At 35.3% G+C, this 18,909-nt stretch overlaps 1 protein-coding gene across 1 annotated transcript in view; it reads right to left on the bottom strand.

Annotated features, from left to right (window-relative positions):
* Positions 1-18,909, bottom strand: part of HMCN1 (hemicentin 1) — a gene marked incomplete at its 5' end in the record, with an annotated part of 290,930 nt that overhangs the window by 163,411 nt on the left and 108,610 nt on the right. Inside the window, 6 exons of the mRNA XM_011999163.1 lie at positions 5,559-5,682; positions 9,056-9,210; positions 10,417-10,586; positions 11,693-11,801; positions 12,527-12,808; positions 13,329-13,607. Coding sequence (XP_011854553.1) covers positions 5,559-5,682; positions 9,056-9,210; positions 10,417-10,586; positions 11,693-11,801; positions 12,527-12,808; positions 13,329-13,607 — 1,119 coding nt within the window. The remainder of the gene's footprint in view (positions 1-5,558; positions 5,683-9,055; positions 9,211-10,416; positions 10,587-11,692; positions 11,802-12,526; positions 12,809-13,328; positions 13,608-18,909) is intronic.

Below are 18,909 nucleotides of genomic sequence, written 5' to 3'. Positions count from 1 at the left end.
GGGATTGCATTGGGAGTTATACCTGATGTAAATGATGAGTTGATGGGTGCTGACGAGTTGATGGGTGCAGCACAGCAACATGACACAAGTATACATATGTAACAAACCTGCACGTTATGCACATGTACCCTAGAACTTAAAGTATAATAATAATAAAAAATAAATAAAAATAGTAATAATAATAATAAAAATTATTCATTTATCTTAAAAGTATTTTGGAAGTGTCTATGTATAAATAAATGTTTGGAACAAAACAAAAAAAAAAGTAAATACAAATATAAATTCCATTGCTCCCTTCTAGCATTGAAATGCATAGTCTTGAAATTTAGGAAAACACTGTTCTAGATAGAGTAGCAATAAGGTAACAATATCTTATGATCTTAATTTAATAATAAGATGTCGGCATTCTCCAAGAAGAAGGTTGAATTCCATTCAATTTGCTGGGTATTTTTTCCTTTTTCCAAAAGCCACATGTACATATCATGGTGAAATTACAATACCTTCTTCTTGACACATTGTGTGCTAGATTTTACCTATTCCTTCAATCACGCAGGTCATGAATAGAGTCTTTCAAATCCTGGTTAAATTTCAGGTAGTATATAAGTGATCTAAATGTAATTTTGGTGAGTTAATATTCTCTATCTAGTGAAATTATGAAATAGGGAGGAATAAATTAATCTATACCAAGAAAATCATAGAGTCCTGAACTGAAGTTATCCATGAAAAAAGAAAAAGGTTCCCTACAACATTCCCAAGTCTCCTTTAAGCCACATTTGAGCTATTAAACAAAACACAGAAACGATAGAGGAACCATTTTTGAGTGGGTGTTAGCAGATGTTAGCCAAGCAAATACTTTTTAAAAAATAAAATAAAAATAAGGGGTGCTCTACTAATGTTTTTACCAGACAACTAATACAGACCCAAGAGAGTTCCTGGCCAAGAGTAAAGGCAGGAGGGACTTTACAGATATTTATCAAAATGGTGCAGTGAGAAGGGCCAGAAATCAAATATGTGTTTTGCCAGACAGCCTTTATGCTGTCATTTACAGATGCTGACTAGGAACCAGGCACCAGGCTAAGATTTTCACATGTAATCTTTCATCTGATCCTCACATAACCTCCATAACTGTGGTGCACTCTCTCTATCCTTCCCATTTTACAGATGAGGAATGTGTGTTTTTATCCTGCAGTTATTAATTGGCAATATAGAAAAGGAAATTTGAAGCAACAATATTTTACTTTTTCTGGTGCTTCACCTTGGTTGATTTTTTTCCTGGGAAATAATTGTGTGCAGATAAAATGAATGCTTGGACTATTAGACTCCAAATAATCATTTGTTTGTAGAAACATCTGTCGCACTTGGCAAATAAATAAGGTTTAGATATAATTTCATAGTTTGGTCTAGGGAATAAAAAGTTCCAGAATTATTAAACTTTGATGATCCAAAAGACCACCTACTGAGGGCTCTTGCCCTTTATAAATGACAGAACACCCCCTCCTGGAAAACCCCATGAGAATGTTCCTCTTCTCTTGATCATGACGTGGTCTCCTAGTCCAGGAGACCAGGCACCCTTACTATAGCTTTTAGAAACAACTTTTGCTATGATTAAGAAGAATGGTAGTATCTAAGATATTTTTATAAGAAAGGAAAACATTAAACAATTGAAACACTGAATATTTTAGGATTAGACATTTCTGGATGACAACTGTAGTAAATGAACATTTGCTGAATCTGTTACCCTTCAATAAAGATTGGGATTAAAAAAAAAAAACCTGGGCTGGGCATGGTGGCTCACACCTGTAATCCCAACACTTTGGAAGGCCGAGGTCAGCAGACGTCTTGAGCCCAGGAATTCAAGACCAGCCTGGGCAACATGGTGAAATCCCATCTCTACAAAAAGTACAAAAGTTAGCCAGGCGTGGTGGCATTTGCTTGTAGTCCTCCCTACTAGGGAGTCTGAGGTGGGAAGATCACCTGAGCCCAGGGAGATTCAGGCTGTAATGAGCCATGATCATGCCACTGCACTCCAACTTGGGTGACAGAGTGAGACTTTGTCTCTAAAAACAAAAATAAAAACAAAAAATTCTAACTTAAAAAGTAACTATAGGGATGGCTGATAAATTAATAACTGAACCTAATTAAATGAGGATTGCTTCCCTATAGGTTTTGTAATGCCTTTTTAAATACATAGAATAAGAATTGTATGCAATACTTTGGGAGCATTCAAAGAGCAAGAGTATTAATGGGGCTAGTTCCTCTCCTCTTCCTCCTACTGTAACTTCTGCTATTGACTGCTAAGTTTCATTAACTTTTTTATGAAACTAAATTCTCATATCTACAGTAATTGGAACAAACCAAATCCAAATTCAAATACTCAGGTACTTCAATGCATGGTGTCTTTTAAGCCATGCTTTTCACATCCCATTCGTGCATAGTTTTCCACATTATATTAACTTGTCATTTTAACCACTGAGGTCTTTTTGAAGTCTATCATCAACCAGTCTCTTAGAAATTCCTACATTTTTTAACATTTCCAGTTATCAGTAAAGTCATTAATACAAGTATTGAAGAGGACAGAGTCAGGTCTGCAGCCTTATGTGTCCAATGTGATGTTATTGTCACGAATGTCAAAATGCCAGTTTTCTGTCTAGATTTCTAGATTCCCATCACATGCACTCAGTCAACTGCTTTTTTCCAGGCTGATCAAATTAGTATCAGATTAGAAGTGCACTTCAGCATTTATTCTCCCTTCAGGGAGATGAACTGTTATGTACACAAGCCATGATCATATTAGTTGAAATGTTTTAAGCTACTACCATACCTTACCTCTATCCTGTGATTTGTATCAGGAAGGTAGTTTTATATTCTCCCTCTGATTAAGCAATTTTTAATAAGCTCTTAAAATGACTAACGTTCTGCTTCTCTTTCTTTTTGCATTAACTTATATGTTTACCAGTCTGCCCCCTTCTCTTTGATGATTTTCCATGTAGATGTGCACCCTAATTGCATCTCTGTCAACCAACATTTTGTTATAATATTCACGTTTACAGACTTGTGCCTTCTTAGGTATCAATTATGCTTTTTCTCTTCTATTGTTCTTTATTTGATGGGATACTTGATTTCTCTCACAGACGCTGGTTTTCAGTCAGTCTTGACTATACTGGCAAGTCTTCAGGACTGTCTTTAGTGTCTAGGCCAATGTTTTTCCAAATACTGGCTCACAGACCACCTATATTAGAGGTGCTGTTTCAGGAGATCTGGGACTAGGCCTAGGAAGCTGTATTTTTAATATGTAACTCGCATGTCTTTTAAGAATATTGAAATTTTAGAGCATCTGTTCTAGGCAGATTCTTCCAGGACTGGAGACATACACTCTATTCTTTATTATACAGCAGGGGTCCCCAGCCCTGAGCCACAGACTGATACCAGTTGATGGTCTGTTAGGTACTGGGCTACATAGCAGGAGGTGAGTGGCAGGAGAGCAAGCATTATCACCTGAGGGCTGCCTCCTGTCAGATCAGCAGCAGCACTAGATTCTCATAGGAGTACGAACCCTATTGTCAACCGTGCCTGCAAGGAATCTGGGTTGCGTATTCATTATGAGAATCTAATGCCTGATGATCTGTCACTGTCTCCCATCACCCCAGATGGGACCGTCTAGTTGCAGGAAAACAAGCTCAGGGCTCCCACTGATTCTACATTATGGTGAGTTGTATAATTATGTCATTATATATTACAATGTAATAATAATAGAAATAAAGTGCCCAATAAGTGTAATGCACTTGGATAATCCTGAAACCATCCCTCTCCCTAGTCTGTGGAAAAATTGTCTTCCAAGAAACTGGTTCCTGGTGCCAAAAAGATTGGAGGCTGCTATTATAGAGCATTCATTTAAGCATTTTAAAACAGTCTAGAGAACAAAACATCCTTCTTTTTTAAAACACCTCAAGAAGTAGAAGTCAGCAAAACTAGCTGCTACCATTTATTTAGTGTCTATGAAGTGGGAGATGTTTTACACCTATCATCTCTAAACCCCAAAATCACTATGGAAGTCAGATACTCATAGAAATTAAGTAGTTTACTCAAGGTAACATATATCATGTTTAGCATAGCATTTAAACCAAAGTTGGCCTGACTCCTAAGTGCGTAAGATGATTGCATCATGCCATTGTATCCCACTTAACTGTTTCCTCTTAGCCAGTAACTGAGACCAGACAGGAACTTAACTTGATGGGAGAAGGAAGGTAAACAGCTTGTAGAAGGAGAAGAGAAGGAGCCTCAGGGTAGGGAAATAAGAAAGAAGAGAGAACCTCCTCCACAAGCATACTCTTAGATGGAAGTGTAAGTCTGAGTAGATGCTGGAGACAGCTGTAAAAGAGCCCTAGGAAGAGATAATGGCCTTATGGGGAATGAAGCAAATGCAAGGCAACTTACAATAGAGCAGGGTCAGCCTGTCCCCTAACCCCACTAGCAAGGTCAGCCAATTGTAAAATGGTTACATTCAGATATTGGTCTCCCAACTAACAATTCAGTGAAAGAATAAAGACCCACACGGTTTATGCAGTTTATGTATGTTACGGTATGTATGCAGACATCCCTAAGTTAGGCATTCATATTTCAGGGACTGGGAAAAGAATAAATTGATTTATTGGAAACATTTAGGAAACTGATGATTTGAATCTTTTTAACTGGTTGATTCAAATGGAAGAAAATGTGCAAAGAAGCAAATTAGATGAATTCAATATCCAATGAAAACTTTTTCATTCACCTACTATTTACTCTTTTATTTGTTAAATATTTTTGACTGCCTACTATACACCTGGAATTAAGCTAGGTGCTAGGACATTATTCTACATTTAATTGCTTGGTAAATGTGAAGTGAATATATGAATGAATAAATTAATAAAGGGCTGAACAATAAATCATGTGAATTAGAGAAAATGAATAACGTGTACATTAAAATCTTGAACAGTTTTCTGCAAATATTCTGGCTAAATTAGGAAAGTTCAAGCCTCTAATTATTGGCCTTTTCTGATGAGCCTCTAGAGATCTGAAGTGGTATATTCAAGGTTATGTAGTCTTTCAAGTTTACTGTGAAGCTATGATTTTATTGAGGTACTCCATGGCCACCCAGACTTTTTATTACAGCACATTGGAGAAGATCCTGAGCCAAAGATGGCTTCTACTCACGAAATCCTTCTTATAGGCAGGCAAGAAAATCGCAGACAAGATTAAGAAATAATGCTGCCAACTTCTGTCTTTTCAACAAAAGTTATCTGTAGAAAGCTATAAGTTAACAGAATACAGATAACTTAAAATACAGGATGGTGTATTTAATTATGAGCTCCAGTATGTCCTATTTGACAACCTGAAAACTGAAGATCCTAACATGAGCAATGATAATTACAATAATGTAAGAAAAAAACTAGGTTTTTTTTAATACAGGCTAATAAAATAAACACCTGTTTCTTTCATACTGTAATTCAATAAAAATGAGCCCACTATTTTTTAAAAAGTGATACAAATATTCTTTTGTTAAGATGTAGAAATTACATTACCATGAACATGCAGTTGAATGTGCTGTTGTGTTTCTCCAGCTGCATTGGTAGCCACACATGTGTATCTGCCAGCATCTTCCAACAGGGTTTTGGCAATTTGTAGAACTCGACCAGAAGACTGTATCTAATTGGGAGCAGAAAGCACAGATGATTTTTGTAGTTTATACTTGGATTTGAAAACATTCACTGAGACAGAAAATTTCATTTAAATGTATAATACCTAACAATATTTTCATGCCAATATCTTAATAAACTCTTGATAGACTAGAGCAAGTTCACATCATCATGCACAAGACAATAGATTAGTTTGATTGGAAAGCCTTTTCTTATTCATTGGAAAACACAAAATAAAATAACCTAAGGCCAGCTTACTGGTATAGTCATAGTGAATAAAAGACTTTAGCACTGAACTATGAAGTATGTGATGAAAAGTTAAGCTATTTGAAAAAAAAAAACTGGCCACATTTATATAACAATTCATAAATAGTTTTAAAACAATGACTTTTTATTAAATGGTCACGAGAGCCAAAAAAACAATAAAATTATAAAATATGGATAATGGAAATGCAGATAAATTTCTTCCTATTTTTCCCAATTTCCCTCTTAAACCCACTGCAACTGGTCTCTGCCATTTTGAAACTTGTGATTCAGAGGTTATTCTTTGAAACATACTATTCAGAGGTTACTAGTAACTTCCAGTCACAATATCCATCAGCCTAGGTAGTAAGCTCATACTCTCCTCCACTATCTATAACATTTGGAGTGGTTGACTACCAACTCCTTGAAACTGTCTACCTTCTGAGTGTTAAAAAATAAGCATTCCCTCAGTTCTAATTCTCTGACTTTCTTAGGAGATTACTTTTCAGAATCTGCTTCCTTTTCCTGTTCCACATCCAAGGAACATAGCTGTCTGATAGTTTTTATCTAAACTCATGGCATCAGTGAAAAACTTTAATGCTTCCTAAATTTACAGGATAGGCTCACTTTCTCTCCTGAGCTCTACATGTGTCCTTCCAGCAATCTGCTGAACAGGTTAGTACATCAAATTTAACGTCAAATTCACTTGCACAAAATTAAGCCCATATATTTTTCCTTGTATTTCTGAAGTCTACTTCTGATTGCATGTTCCCAGTCTTGTTTAATGGCACCCACTATTTTTCCAGTTATCTAGGTTTTGGAGCCTACTTTGAATCCTATTAATTATGCCACTATATGTTTCTCAGATCGCCTGTTTTCCATTTCCACAGCCACTGTGGGATTATAATAGCTTCTTAACTGATGTTCCAGTGTCTCCAACCTCCCCAACTGTTAATCTATCTTGCATATTGTTGCCAGAATAATTTGTTTAAAATTCAAATTTGATCCTTTAACTAGTTTCCCATCAAAGTTCATTCATGGCTCTCCACCTTTCCCAGAATGAAATCTGAACTCAGCACAGCCCTCCAGGCTCACCACATTCTGACCCCAAATGATCTCTCCAAACTCTCCCATGTAAACTCCCACTTAACCTATTCTCCATTCGTACTGTTATAAACATGTTAAGCAAACATTCATACATTTATATTCATGTCGGGACTATTATATTACATGGTCTTTAAATGCCATAATTTTTTAAGGCTGAATTAGGTCAGTCCTCTCTCCTTTTTCTTCTTACCCTTTACTCTCTCCTTGGATTAACTCATCCATGCCCATGGTTTCAAATATCGTTGATATGCCAATATGTCCAGCCAGAACTCTCCTTCGAGCTCCAAGACCATATATTCAATGACATCTCCACTAGTTGATCTCATAGTCACCTTAACCACCTAAAATCTAAAACTCAAATCAGTTTTCTCACCTCAAACTTGTCCCCCTCCAGTCTCTTAAACTCACTATATGGCAACACTTGTCCCCCTCCTGTCTCTTAAACTTACTGTATAGCAACACTAGCCATACAGTTGTATACGTTGGAATCCTAGGAGTCTTCCTTGACACATCCCTCTCCTTCACTTTTCACAGAGTCCTTCATCAACCCTCAGTGATTTAACTAATAAATACCTCACCAATCTATCCAAGTATCCTCATCTGCATGACCAGCATATGAGTCTCAATTTCTATCTTTTCTCTCTCCTAGACAAATGTAACTAGGTTCTGATTGGTTTCTACATATCTATCATTGGCTCCTCCAATTTATTCTTTGGAATGGGTCTGGATAACTATATTAAAATGCAAACCTGATCATGTCACTCCTCTCTTAAAACTCTTCAAAGGTCTCTCATTGCCTTAAAGTAAAAATAAAATCATTAACTGTACTTAAGTGCCTCCTACCTAGTCTCCAGTCTTTAATACCACCTCTCCCTTGGTCTCTTCCTCAGTCCACTGGCTTGCTGGTCCTTAAGAGGTGCCATGCTCACCTTTGCTTTGTTTGCCCATGCACATATTCTTGAACCACTCTACTCAGTTCTCTTTCATTAATTCACCCATTTAACTTCTATAAAGTCTTCTGAACTCTACTCAGGGCTTTTCCCATAATTTTTTCTCATTCTAGAAGTCTTTGCTTTTCTCATGATATGTTCTTACACCTCTAGGTTTTCTCTTAAAATCATTCATTATGGTTTGCAATCCTACTTTTGTATGATAACACAATAAATACCTGTCTCCCAGGTAAACAATTGTTTACCTTCACTATGGCCGAAGGCTAAAAACTGAATCTTTCACTTGCACAAAGATGTGAGATTATTTCCATTGGATTTGGAATAGGAATTAAAAATTAACAGATATTCACTACTACTACAGTATTCACTTCTACTAAAAAAGGAACATAACATATCTCTCATTAGGGAAAACTCACGAGTAAAATTCAAGCCCGCATTAGTTAATTAACTTGACCCTATTAGCAAAATCTATTAATTCTTATTTCAAATGCATCCTTTAGATTATCCAGATTTGAAATCTATCATCTATCTATCATCAATCTACTAATTTAACAACTGAGATAAATGTACTGAGATACAGTTATATGCCAGGGACTATACTCACTATGAAGGATAAAAATGTGAACTTATTCACTTTTTAAAAAATTGAGTCTTTGACCACTTGAAGCTTATAAACTAATTCCTAAAAATATTTTTCAAGACTTATTTTACCTACATTTATGTAAATATGACTTTATCTTAATTTAACTCAATGGTGAACATTTTTGGTTTATTAGTGATGAACATCGTTCATCTGTGAAACACCGGTTTTTTAACAGCTAAATTAGGCATAAATCAAAATAGTATAAATAATGACCACTATCTTAAAATCAGTATCATTGTTAAAGTTAGTCTTTAATTCCATTCTTGAAATCAAAATATTAAGTTAAATTCTTAAAAACTCTAAGAAAAATGGATATTTTTAATAAATTTTCTGCAAAATCTGTCCAACAGGAAAATCTACAGTTAAGAAAGAATAATTTGATATTTCCAGGAAGATCTATGTAGCTTTCCCAGTTTAGGCTAAGTAATACTTACACTTACTTTAAGGTTTCCTTGGGCAGTGTTCACAGGTTGGTCATCTTTTAACCATGTAATGGAAGGATTTGGAATCCCATTAGCTATGCACTGCAAGGTGACAGGCTTGTATTTTACCACAACTCTCTCAGAAAGGCCTGAGGACTTGATTGTTGGAGGAACTATATTTAAGGAAGCGGGAGAGGAAATGAAACCATAATCAGTGGGGTCGAACTTAAAAATCTGTATGCAAGAACCTGAAACCTTAAAATTCAGGGAAAAAAAAAAAAAAAAAAAAGCAAATCCCTATTTTAACGAACAATGAAATACTTTCATTCCATGCATTTAATTTCTAATTTTTTAGCAACTTTATAGATTAGTTACTTCTTAACTATGGATTTTTAAATCTCCAAAGAATAAGTAAAATGTATTTATGGCTACCGTAATCCACATGTATATTTGGCTTATGTCTTTTGATGGGTTTTACTAATCTATAATGACCCTCCCTTTCTCTAGGACAACTTCATTAAATCAAGGTGGATTTCTAGCCATATTTATACTGCATGACTCTGCCCCTGCAAGGATGATTGAATGTGGAATGGTAACTTTATTTAAATTGGGCCTGCCAGATTTCCTCCCTCAGGAATTGGGACTGAGACTGAAAAATAGGGTTATCTATATTCCATCATGGGATATGGGACTAAAAATCAAGAAAACAGCAGTCTACAGAGACAGAGGGAGAATAAAGTTGACATTCATAGACACTCCTTGTGGTTTCCAAGTGGCTGTTCAGTTTCTCGTTCCAGTACTCCCTTCCCAAGTTCTGCCAGCAAGTGAGACACACAATACCCTGGCAGAGGGTTGCTTCTGTCATCAGAGTAATGGTTATACTCCTAATGTGCCAGTTTTGTGAATGTACTTATGTCCCTCAGATCCTTCAATTACATCTTCAGCCACCATTTCTGTAAACTACTGTATTCACCATCCCTCTTGCTTTGGGTAAAACCTTAAACGCTTACATAACCTCTTTACTTGGAAGTTGTTCCATGCCTCTTCTATCTTATTTGGTCTAATTCCTCAGACCTTGGCATTCTATGTAGAACACACTTCCTAACATTTAAATTCTGTCTACATTTATTTATTTATTTATTTCCCAGAATTATTTTGGCTACTGTCTACATGTGTTCACATGATACATCTTGGTTGAGTCTCTGGGTCAATAAAGTACTAAAAAAATCTGTCATTATACAACTGAAATTCATATCCTTTACACTACCTTCCACAACTCAGGATTTATTCACATTATTGAGCTACAATTCTGAGTTAGATAATAAAACAATGCATAAAGTAATTTAAAATGCAAAGCTCCTGTCTCTCATTCAGCATACCATGAACAGTCACTTCAAATTCCTTCTTGTGGTCTCCAGCAGTATTTGTTGCCATGCACCGATAAAGGCCTGTGTCTGACACTTGAGCCTGAGCAATAACCAGTTTGCGTCCATTTAACAATATCTTAAATCCATCCCTTTCATCAATTAACTGACCATCCTTCAGCCACCTATAGAAAAAGGCAAAAGGAAGTCTGGATAAATATTTTAAGTCAATCATATCCTAGAAGATATATAAAGTTTCTATTGTATATTTGTCTAATTTCCTAGTTGCTTACTCTGTAAAATAAATTGTAAATGAAAAAGAGAAGCAAAAAGGAAACCTGGCCTAACATAGAGGCTGGCATATTGTTGGAACCCAATAATTATGTGTTGAGTTCTTTATTCTCCTACTAATTTTAGGCTACAAAAAAGGGAGAAGTATTGGATTGTTTGCAATACAACGCATAAATGCTTGAGGTGACGGATATCCCATTTACCATGACATGATTATTATGTATGCATACCTGAACCAAAATATCTCATATGACCCATAAATATATACACCCACTATGTACAAAAAAATTTAAAATTAGAAAAACAAATTAATTAGAAAAGAGACAAGTGCTCCTAAATATTACCCTCTTCAATGTTTAATAACCAGCAAAACATACACAATCTTAAAACAACTGTAAACAAAACTTTGAAATCATATAGCATTATATTTTTACATTTCTATACATTCCAGTTAGTTTTATAATCATGTGTGAACATATTTCATTTCCTTCACTGACTAACTCTTCTTCTGCATATCCCATTGTGACTTGGAAACAAAAGCTAAGTATTTAATACATGCTTTGAAAATTAAAGAATAAGAAAAAAAGAATTGGTAAACACATACTCATGTTAACTTTCTCTGTTTAGCTAATATGTCTGGTATACTTCTTTTTATTTAGTAGTCTGTCAAACATTTCAGTACCTCAGGAGAGTCTGACAATACTGCTTAATAGACTGTCTCTGCGAACTAAATATGTAATTTCTAGACCATACAATGGAATTCCTCAAAATATGTAATTTCTAAGTCCATACAATGAAATTCCTCTAACTGAGCAAATTTAGGTGCCTTTTGACTATCAAGTAGACATTGCCTTGTATATAGATAGAGTATGTCTTAAAAGAGGAATATAAAGAATACAATTTCATACAATCCTTTTTAATGGTACAGAACAGCTTTCAAGATACCTCTAAAACACTCAAAACAAAAAGCGGTATTTAGAAGACATACCAAAACCCTTACATGATAGTTGGTGGGGGAGAGCCTGTCACATGACAATCTAGCTCCAGTAAGTTATTAACCATCACAATGAAGTAAGATGTTTCATCTCCTCCTTCTATAGCTGGTGGCACTAGAAAACAACAGGAATGTAAAACACAAAGAAATGTATACAACAAAAAACACACCATCACATGAAGCAATAATACATAGCAGTTCAGAAGGTTGATAAGTATGATAGTAGTTTGATACATGAAGGGGACTTGAAATGCATTTTAAATACATTTTACAGTAAACACTTGTCAGGATCAATAAACATACTTTTTACATATCATAGCTATTCCTCCATCTAGTACTATGGTACCACTGATGCCAGGTGAATATAAAGTTAATTCATATTTTATATTGTTTATTTTCATAAGCACAAGAGAAAGAAACTCCCAAAATTGGGCATCTATTCAAAAGCCTTGAATTTATAGATAAAGAAACTGGGTTTCAAGGTTGTAAGATGACTTTCCACGGCCCAGAGACTAGGTTTCCTGTTACCTGGCACAGTGTTTATGGCAAAAGACCATGTTGTTGCTCACTGCGATTAGACATTGTCATAGACGTAAAAATGTATCTATGCACTTGCAAAATCAAGTATACCTATCAAAACCAGCGGAAGATTTATGTAAGATTCTAGATCCTGAGACTCTGGTGACAAATCCACCCTTTGGTAATGTGCAATCCACAGTTGCACAGAGGACTATACCTTCTCTTAATTGTTTTATTATTGCACAAACAACAAAAGCATTTAACAAACTAATCAGGTTTTGCTATGAATCTGAGAACCAAGGCAGTGGCATCCTTATTTACCCAAGACATCAACTTCATATTTGATTTCCTTTTCTCCTGCCACACTGGTAGCCACGCATATGTACTGTCCCTGATCAATTTCTTGAGCACTCATGATTTCGAGTTTCTTCCCACCAGCTTCTATGTGGATATTGTCATTAGCTTTCACAGGTACACCATCTTTCAACCAGGTGAGAATGGGAGAAGGGTTTCCAGCAGCTTTGCATTCCAGTGTCAGAGAATGAGCAATAACTACTTGCTTATTCAAAGGCATGGCCAAGTCACCTTCAATCATTGGAGGAACTAGGGAGAAACATAGCAACATTTCAGGCAATTATTTGTGTGGTCACAAAATACATTCTAATGAAATAAAGAAGAGTTTTTGTTTTTTCTCATAAAGTTTGACCATTAAAATCTATCTGTATGCCTGTCTCCCTCTAAGCTATTGAGGAAAGAATTTATTGGTTCAGCTAATCTGTAACTGTCCTAATTATTCTGGAAACTCTGGACTGTCTGGCTTATAAAAGACCAATAGTAGAGAATGATCTTAGTCCCAACAACTACTTTGCCTTTTCAGTAATAACCAAATTGTCTAGATGCTCCAAGTGCCATGGCAAAGGTTAGTTGAATGAATAGACACCCTCTTGCTAACCTTAGGTTTTAAAAATATTTTTTCAAATCATGGAACAAATTCTTCCAATTCCTATCCATGTATATTGAAAAAGACAAACCCACCGAGGATTATTAGTGAATAAACTGGATATTTGCATATTAGAAAGCATAGGTAGAAAGGTATATAATTAAAGCAAATGTTGTTCCTTACCATAGACATCCACATGGAATGATTTTTCAGCAGTTCCAGCAACATTCACTACATGACACATATATGTTGCTGAATCAGAGACCTGTGCTCGAGGAATATGAAGATATTGTCCTTTATCAATATAAAGTGCTTGTGAGCTGGACATGATTGGCTGCCCGTCCTTATACCAAGTAATGGCAGGCATTGGAAGTCCCCGTGTTTCACATTCCAGTTTAATAATGCTGTTGATCAATACTGATATGTCTGAGGTGACATTTCCTCCTTTAATACTAGGTGGAACTACAAAGGATTTCAGAACAAAAACAAGTCATCTAAGTTTCAGCATCTTCATCAAAATCGTAAATGCTATAGATGTTTATACAATGCATTTAAAGTAAATTAAAGACAATTGGGAAGTCTATGGTTTATCTCCTGATAATGAGTTTCCTGTATTGTCAAAACCATCTTTATCATTCCCCGTTTGGGTTTCAGATTTCAGTAAAAACAGAAAGTCACAGATTCCATTTCAGGGAGTCATTTAGGTTCAAGAGATCATATTAGAATAACTAAGATAGTTATGTTTAACCAACAAAGCAAAACAAAATAAAACCCCACTCAAAGTAGACACAGCAAGTTTCAAATCAGACCAAGGGAGCAAAAATGTCACATGTGGTACAACTGTATGCCCTCTCCCCAAGAAATACTAAAGGTCTAAGTGCTATCAGAACCAGCTATTCATAATAGCTGCGGAGTCTTCAATATTTGCTTCTTGCTATTTTTTTCTTTTTTGGGGGGTGGTGGGTACTGCCAAGACTCCATTCACTCAACTTTACTCATCCAATTGTCTACATGTGTATCTCCTACAATTCAGCAACCACATGTCTGGCCTCTCACACTACATAAGGGCTGTACTGCTGGAAAAACAACTCAAGTCACTCAGTCTCTGCTGCAAATTCTGAATATGGTCATTCTAGGATCATGCTATCATCGCAATAATTTAAAAGAAATCAAATGCCATGTGTATGAATTTGAGTATCAATATAATCTTAATAAAGTTTTAGAATAGCATACTTGATAGAATGTTTTTCTCATGGTTAAGCTGGGATTATGGGTTTTGAGAGGGAGACCATATAGGTAAAGTGCCATTTTCATCATATGCTACCAAACGTACATGCTATCAACATGACTTATCACTGAGAATTGTGCTAAGTTATGTTGATAGCATGTACCTTTGGTAACCTGGCTAAGGTAGTGTTTGCCATATTTCTCTACTGTAAAGTTACTCTTTTTCCTCCTCTTTCCTTTGAAGGGAGTCCTTATTCCAGCCCATACAAATGAAGTGAGGAGTTATGTTCTACTTCTATGAGAGGAGACTACCTACATAATTTAATTATAATTCTTCTCTATGAAGATGTGTCTCTTCTTCTCGTTTTATTTATTGAGTCAATCACTTATTTTTATCAATATGGACTCATAGAAACTTATATGCCTTGGTTTACATCCAATACTACATTATTTATCCAGTTTGGGCTATTGGGAGGTCTTTCAGTTGCCTCTTAAGTCCCTTCAATATACCCTCACTATTTTATTTTGTTTTATTATTCGCACTTACTTCCTTACTTTCCAGCCTTACTACATGCTCCAGGATCATCTTGTGTATTCCCTGCCCTAGCTCCAGACTTAACTATTTCTCCAAGGAGCCTGGTCCCTTTTAATGGATATTAGAAAGCAAGGATATTAGAAAACAAGATCTGGATGCTGAGTAGAGTACCTTAATATTTTCTGGTAATCATTCTTAGAACCAGTCCATACTGACAAACATTCATGTACACATTTTTTTCTCTCACATAACTTAAGGCAAGATCTACTATACTTTGAGGTGAATTCGATGATAGAATCATTTTTCTCTCAGGAGGCTTACTATAAATATCAGGGGTCAGTCAACTGTGGCCCACAGGCCAGGAGATGCTAAGCTAAGAATGGCTTTTACATTTTTTAATTGTTGAAAAAAAATCAAAATAATAACATTTTGTGACATCTGAAAATTATATGAAACTCAAACTTTAGTGTCCATAGAGTTTTACTGGGATATAGTCACATTCATTCATTTACATATTGTCTAAGGCTTTTACTCAACAGTAGCAGAGTAAAGAGTTAAAGCAAAAACCAATAGGTTGTTCACATTGCTTCTGCTGCTGTTCAGCTTACTGTAAATTTTGGTGGCATAGTTACAACTTGATAGCATTTTTAGTGCTATGTATATCACCATACTGTGATATTTTATTTAAGTTTATCACCAATGAATACTCCTCATGTCAGAACAAGAAAAAATAGTAAAATATCTCATTTTTAAGACACAGCACAGTGCAGAGTATTTTATCAAATTAAAGGGCAAAATACTGTGTTTATTTTGTAACACTATACCTATTCTAATAATCACTAGACTAAGCAGCCATCAAAATATTCCCAATTTTAAAAATCAAGAGTTTGAAAAATTAGAAAACATAAAATGAAATGTTTTATCATAGCAAATTTCTTCACAAAAATAATCCAAAATAAGGCTACAACCAAACTAAATTTCTGAGAGGCTTATTTGTTAGCCAACCAAGGAAAGCCATTTACCAATGGTGATTTAATTAAATCAGACATGATTTCAGAGGCAAAAGAAACGTGTCTAAAGAAAATAAATGTGTTAAAGATTCTTAGTTAGAATGTGTTAAATTATTCTTAGTGAGAATAATTGCTTGAAGAGTTGAGAACACTGGGAGCAACATCAATAGTCAAATTTTTTTAAGACAACTTTTTACTCAATAGTATTCTTGGCTTTTGACAAGTTGACAGATGTTACTGACACTGCTCACCTGTTCTTGTTTATTTGAGGAACCAATGAAAGTGTAAACAAAAACAAAAACATACACTGAAGAATTCGCCTCTTAGAGCAGTCTGAGAAACAACAGACAAAAATATTTTCAGAAAAGTTGAAAAAAACACTAATTTATTACAACCTGAAGTGGAATCTGCTAAGATTTGTTACAATTGGTGTTGGTAAAAATATACGTGAAGCAAAAAACAGGCTTAGACAAGTTTACAAAGCTTATTACAATGTAAAGTGTTTAAAAAAATCTATGTTTTTTCATTGTATTATTCCCCAGCAGGCACTTCGTGTAAAAGATTCAGGTGTCATTGAACTAGTAGTGTTAAATGCTATACTTTGTTTGCTCTCATATAAACATCATCAGTTCTATGACTTTTTGTCAGAAGTCGAACTGAATATCCTGACTTGCCTTACCACACAGCAGGTCAATGCGTTAGTGGTGATGAAGTTTCATTGCACTTTTTTTGAGCTCAGGGCTGAGACTGAACTTCTTTCTCAATAAAAAGAATCATTCTTAAACACTCTTATCAAATACTGAATGCTTTTGGAAATTAGGTTTTGCTGTAAACTTGATAGTGTTTCAAAATGAGTCCAACCCCAAATTACCAGACCAAAAAAGTACATATACGCAAAATATATACCATGGTAGTTATTGTGTTGTTTTAGTCACATGTCAAGCAGTTTTATACATTCTCCATGCCGCCAAAAGTTCAAGCAAAAAGTGAGATCTAGATTCCTCCACAAATGTGTAGTGGATATATTTTCTGAGCTCTAACTACAGTTCTAGCAGGGTGTCACACCTTGAGGCAAATGCAAAGAAAATTTTCGCATTCAAAATCTAGTTATCTTTGAAAATGAGGGCTTTCCACCTAACCTTCACCTAAAATTTATTAATTCGCAGTCAAATATCAAAAGAAGAATATAATAACATTCTGTAAATGGCTTCCAAGCAATGAATATGCACAATTAAAATATGCCTGTGAAATGATATCAGTACTAGGCAGTACTTATCTGTATGAAGAGACATTTTCAAAGATGAAATAGGTAAAATCTCATTAAAAATCAAAAGTAGGCTGGGTGCGATGGCTCACACCTGTAATCCCAGCACTTGGCAGGCTGAGGCGGGCAGATCACAAGGTCAGGAGTTCGAGACCATCCTGGCTAACACAGTGAAATGCCATCTCTAATAAAAATGCAAAAAATTACCTGGGCATGGTGGCGGGCACCTGTAATCCCAGCTACTCAGGAAGCTGAGGCAGGAGAATTGCTTGAACCCAGGAGGTGGAGGTTGCAGTGAGCCGAGATCATGCCACTGCACTCCAGCCTGGGTGACAGCGAGAGTCCCTCACAGGGAAAAAACAAAAAAAAAAAAGAAAAAAAAACAAACTACCAGTAGCAGATGAACATTTGCAATTGATTTTGATGATAGAAAATACTAACTTCAAATTTCAATTAAGTGAAATGTTTCCCCACAAAATAACTCTATTTTTCTCATTAGTAGACTTGTATTATGAAAAGTTTATAATTAAAAAAATTATCAAATAAATGGAATTTCACGAAAAAACAATTTTGTAGAAATATGTTTCTCTCTAATTGTATAAGTATCTATATTATCTCCTTGATTTTGCCTAATGGTCTGCAAAGCCTAAAATATTTACTATATTGCCCTTTATAAAAAAGGTTTCCCAAGTCCTGCTATACATAATTAATTAACACAAATTCAAGCTACTATTTTGAAATCCTAAGAAAGAGCATTTTACTCATGCTTTAAATTTTAATTTTGATTGAGATTATTTATATTGTATGTTAATCTATAAATGCCTACCAAACTTTGGCTCAAATTGTGTAAATCATTGGCTAGCCTAAGTAGATGGATAATATATTAATGAAACCAAGAACACAGGTTCAGACAAATCCACATATTTTGTGAATGCTTTAGAAAGGAATATTATTTGTATCAGAAAGGGTCTACTTTAAAAGTCTGTATTTATGAAAACGAGAAAAATTACTCAAAGAATATTTGTAATTGATGGTATAATAACATAGTATCCACTGCTTAAATTTGACAATTACATAAATATTTCACTTCCTGTTTCATTGTAATGCATATGTATTTGCCAGAGAACTAAACTTCCATTTGGGAGAAGGGAATACAAATAAAAATTATGAATACACTGCCCATTAAACTGTACATATATGTGCATATATATGTATGTATAGATACACCCATGTACCCCCTGCTTACACATGCATACACACAGACACACACAGACACACACACACACACACACACACAAACACACACACTCCAAGACTTTTTTTCTTATTTATTATACTTTAAGTTCTAGGGTACGTGTGCACAATGTGCAGGTTTGTTACATATGTATACATGTGCCATGTTGGTGGGCTGCACCCATTAACTTGTCATTTACATTAGGTATATCTCCTAATACTATCCCTTCCCCTCCTGCCTCCCCACAACAGGCCCCAGTGTGAGATGTTCCCCCTCCTGTGTCAAAGTGTTCTCATTATTCAATTTCAACCTATGAGTGAGAACATGCGGTGTTTGGTTTTCTGTTCTTGCGATAGTTTGCTGAGAATGATGGCTTCCAGCTGCATCCATGTCTCTACAAAGGACATGAATTAATCCTTTTTTGTGGCTGCATAGTATTCCATGGTGTATATGTGCCACATTTTCTTAATCCAGTCTGTCATTGATGGACATTT

This window comes from Mandrillus leucophaeus, unplaced genomic scaffold, assembly GCF_000951045.1.
Source record: "Mandrillus leucophaeus isolate KB7577 unplaced genomic scaffold, Mleu.le_1.0 Scaffold584, whole genome shotgun sequence".
Lineage (NCBI taxonomy): Eukaryota > Metazoa > Chordata > Mammalia > Primates > Cercopithecidae > Mandrillus > Mandrillus leucophaeus.
The sequence above is the reverse complement of the archived record's forward strand: the minus strand, read 5'-3'. Positions and strand labels throughout refer to the sequence as shown.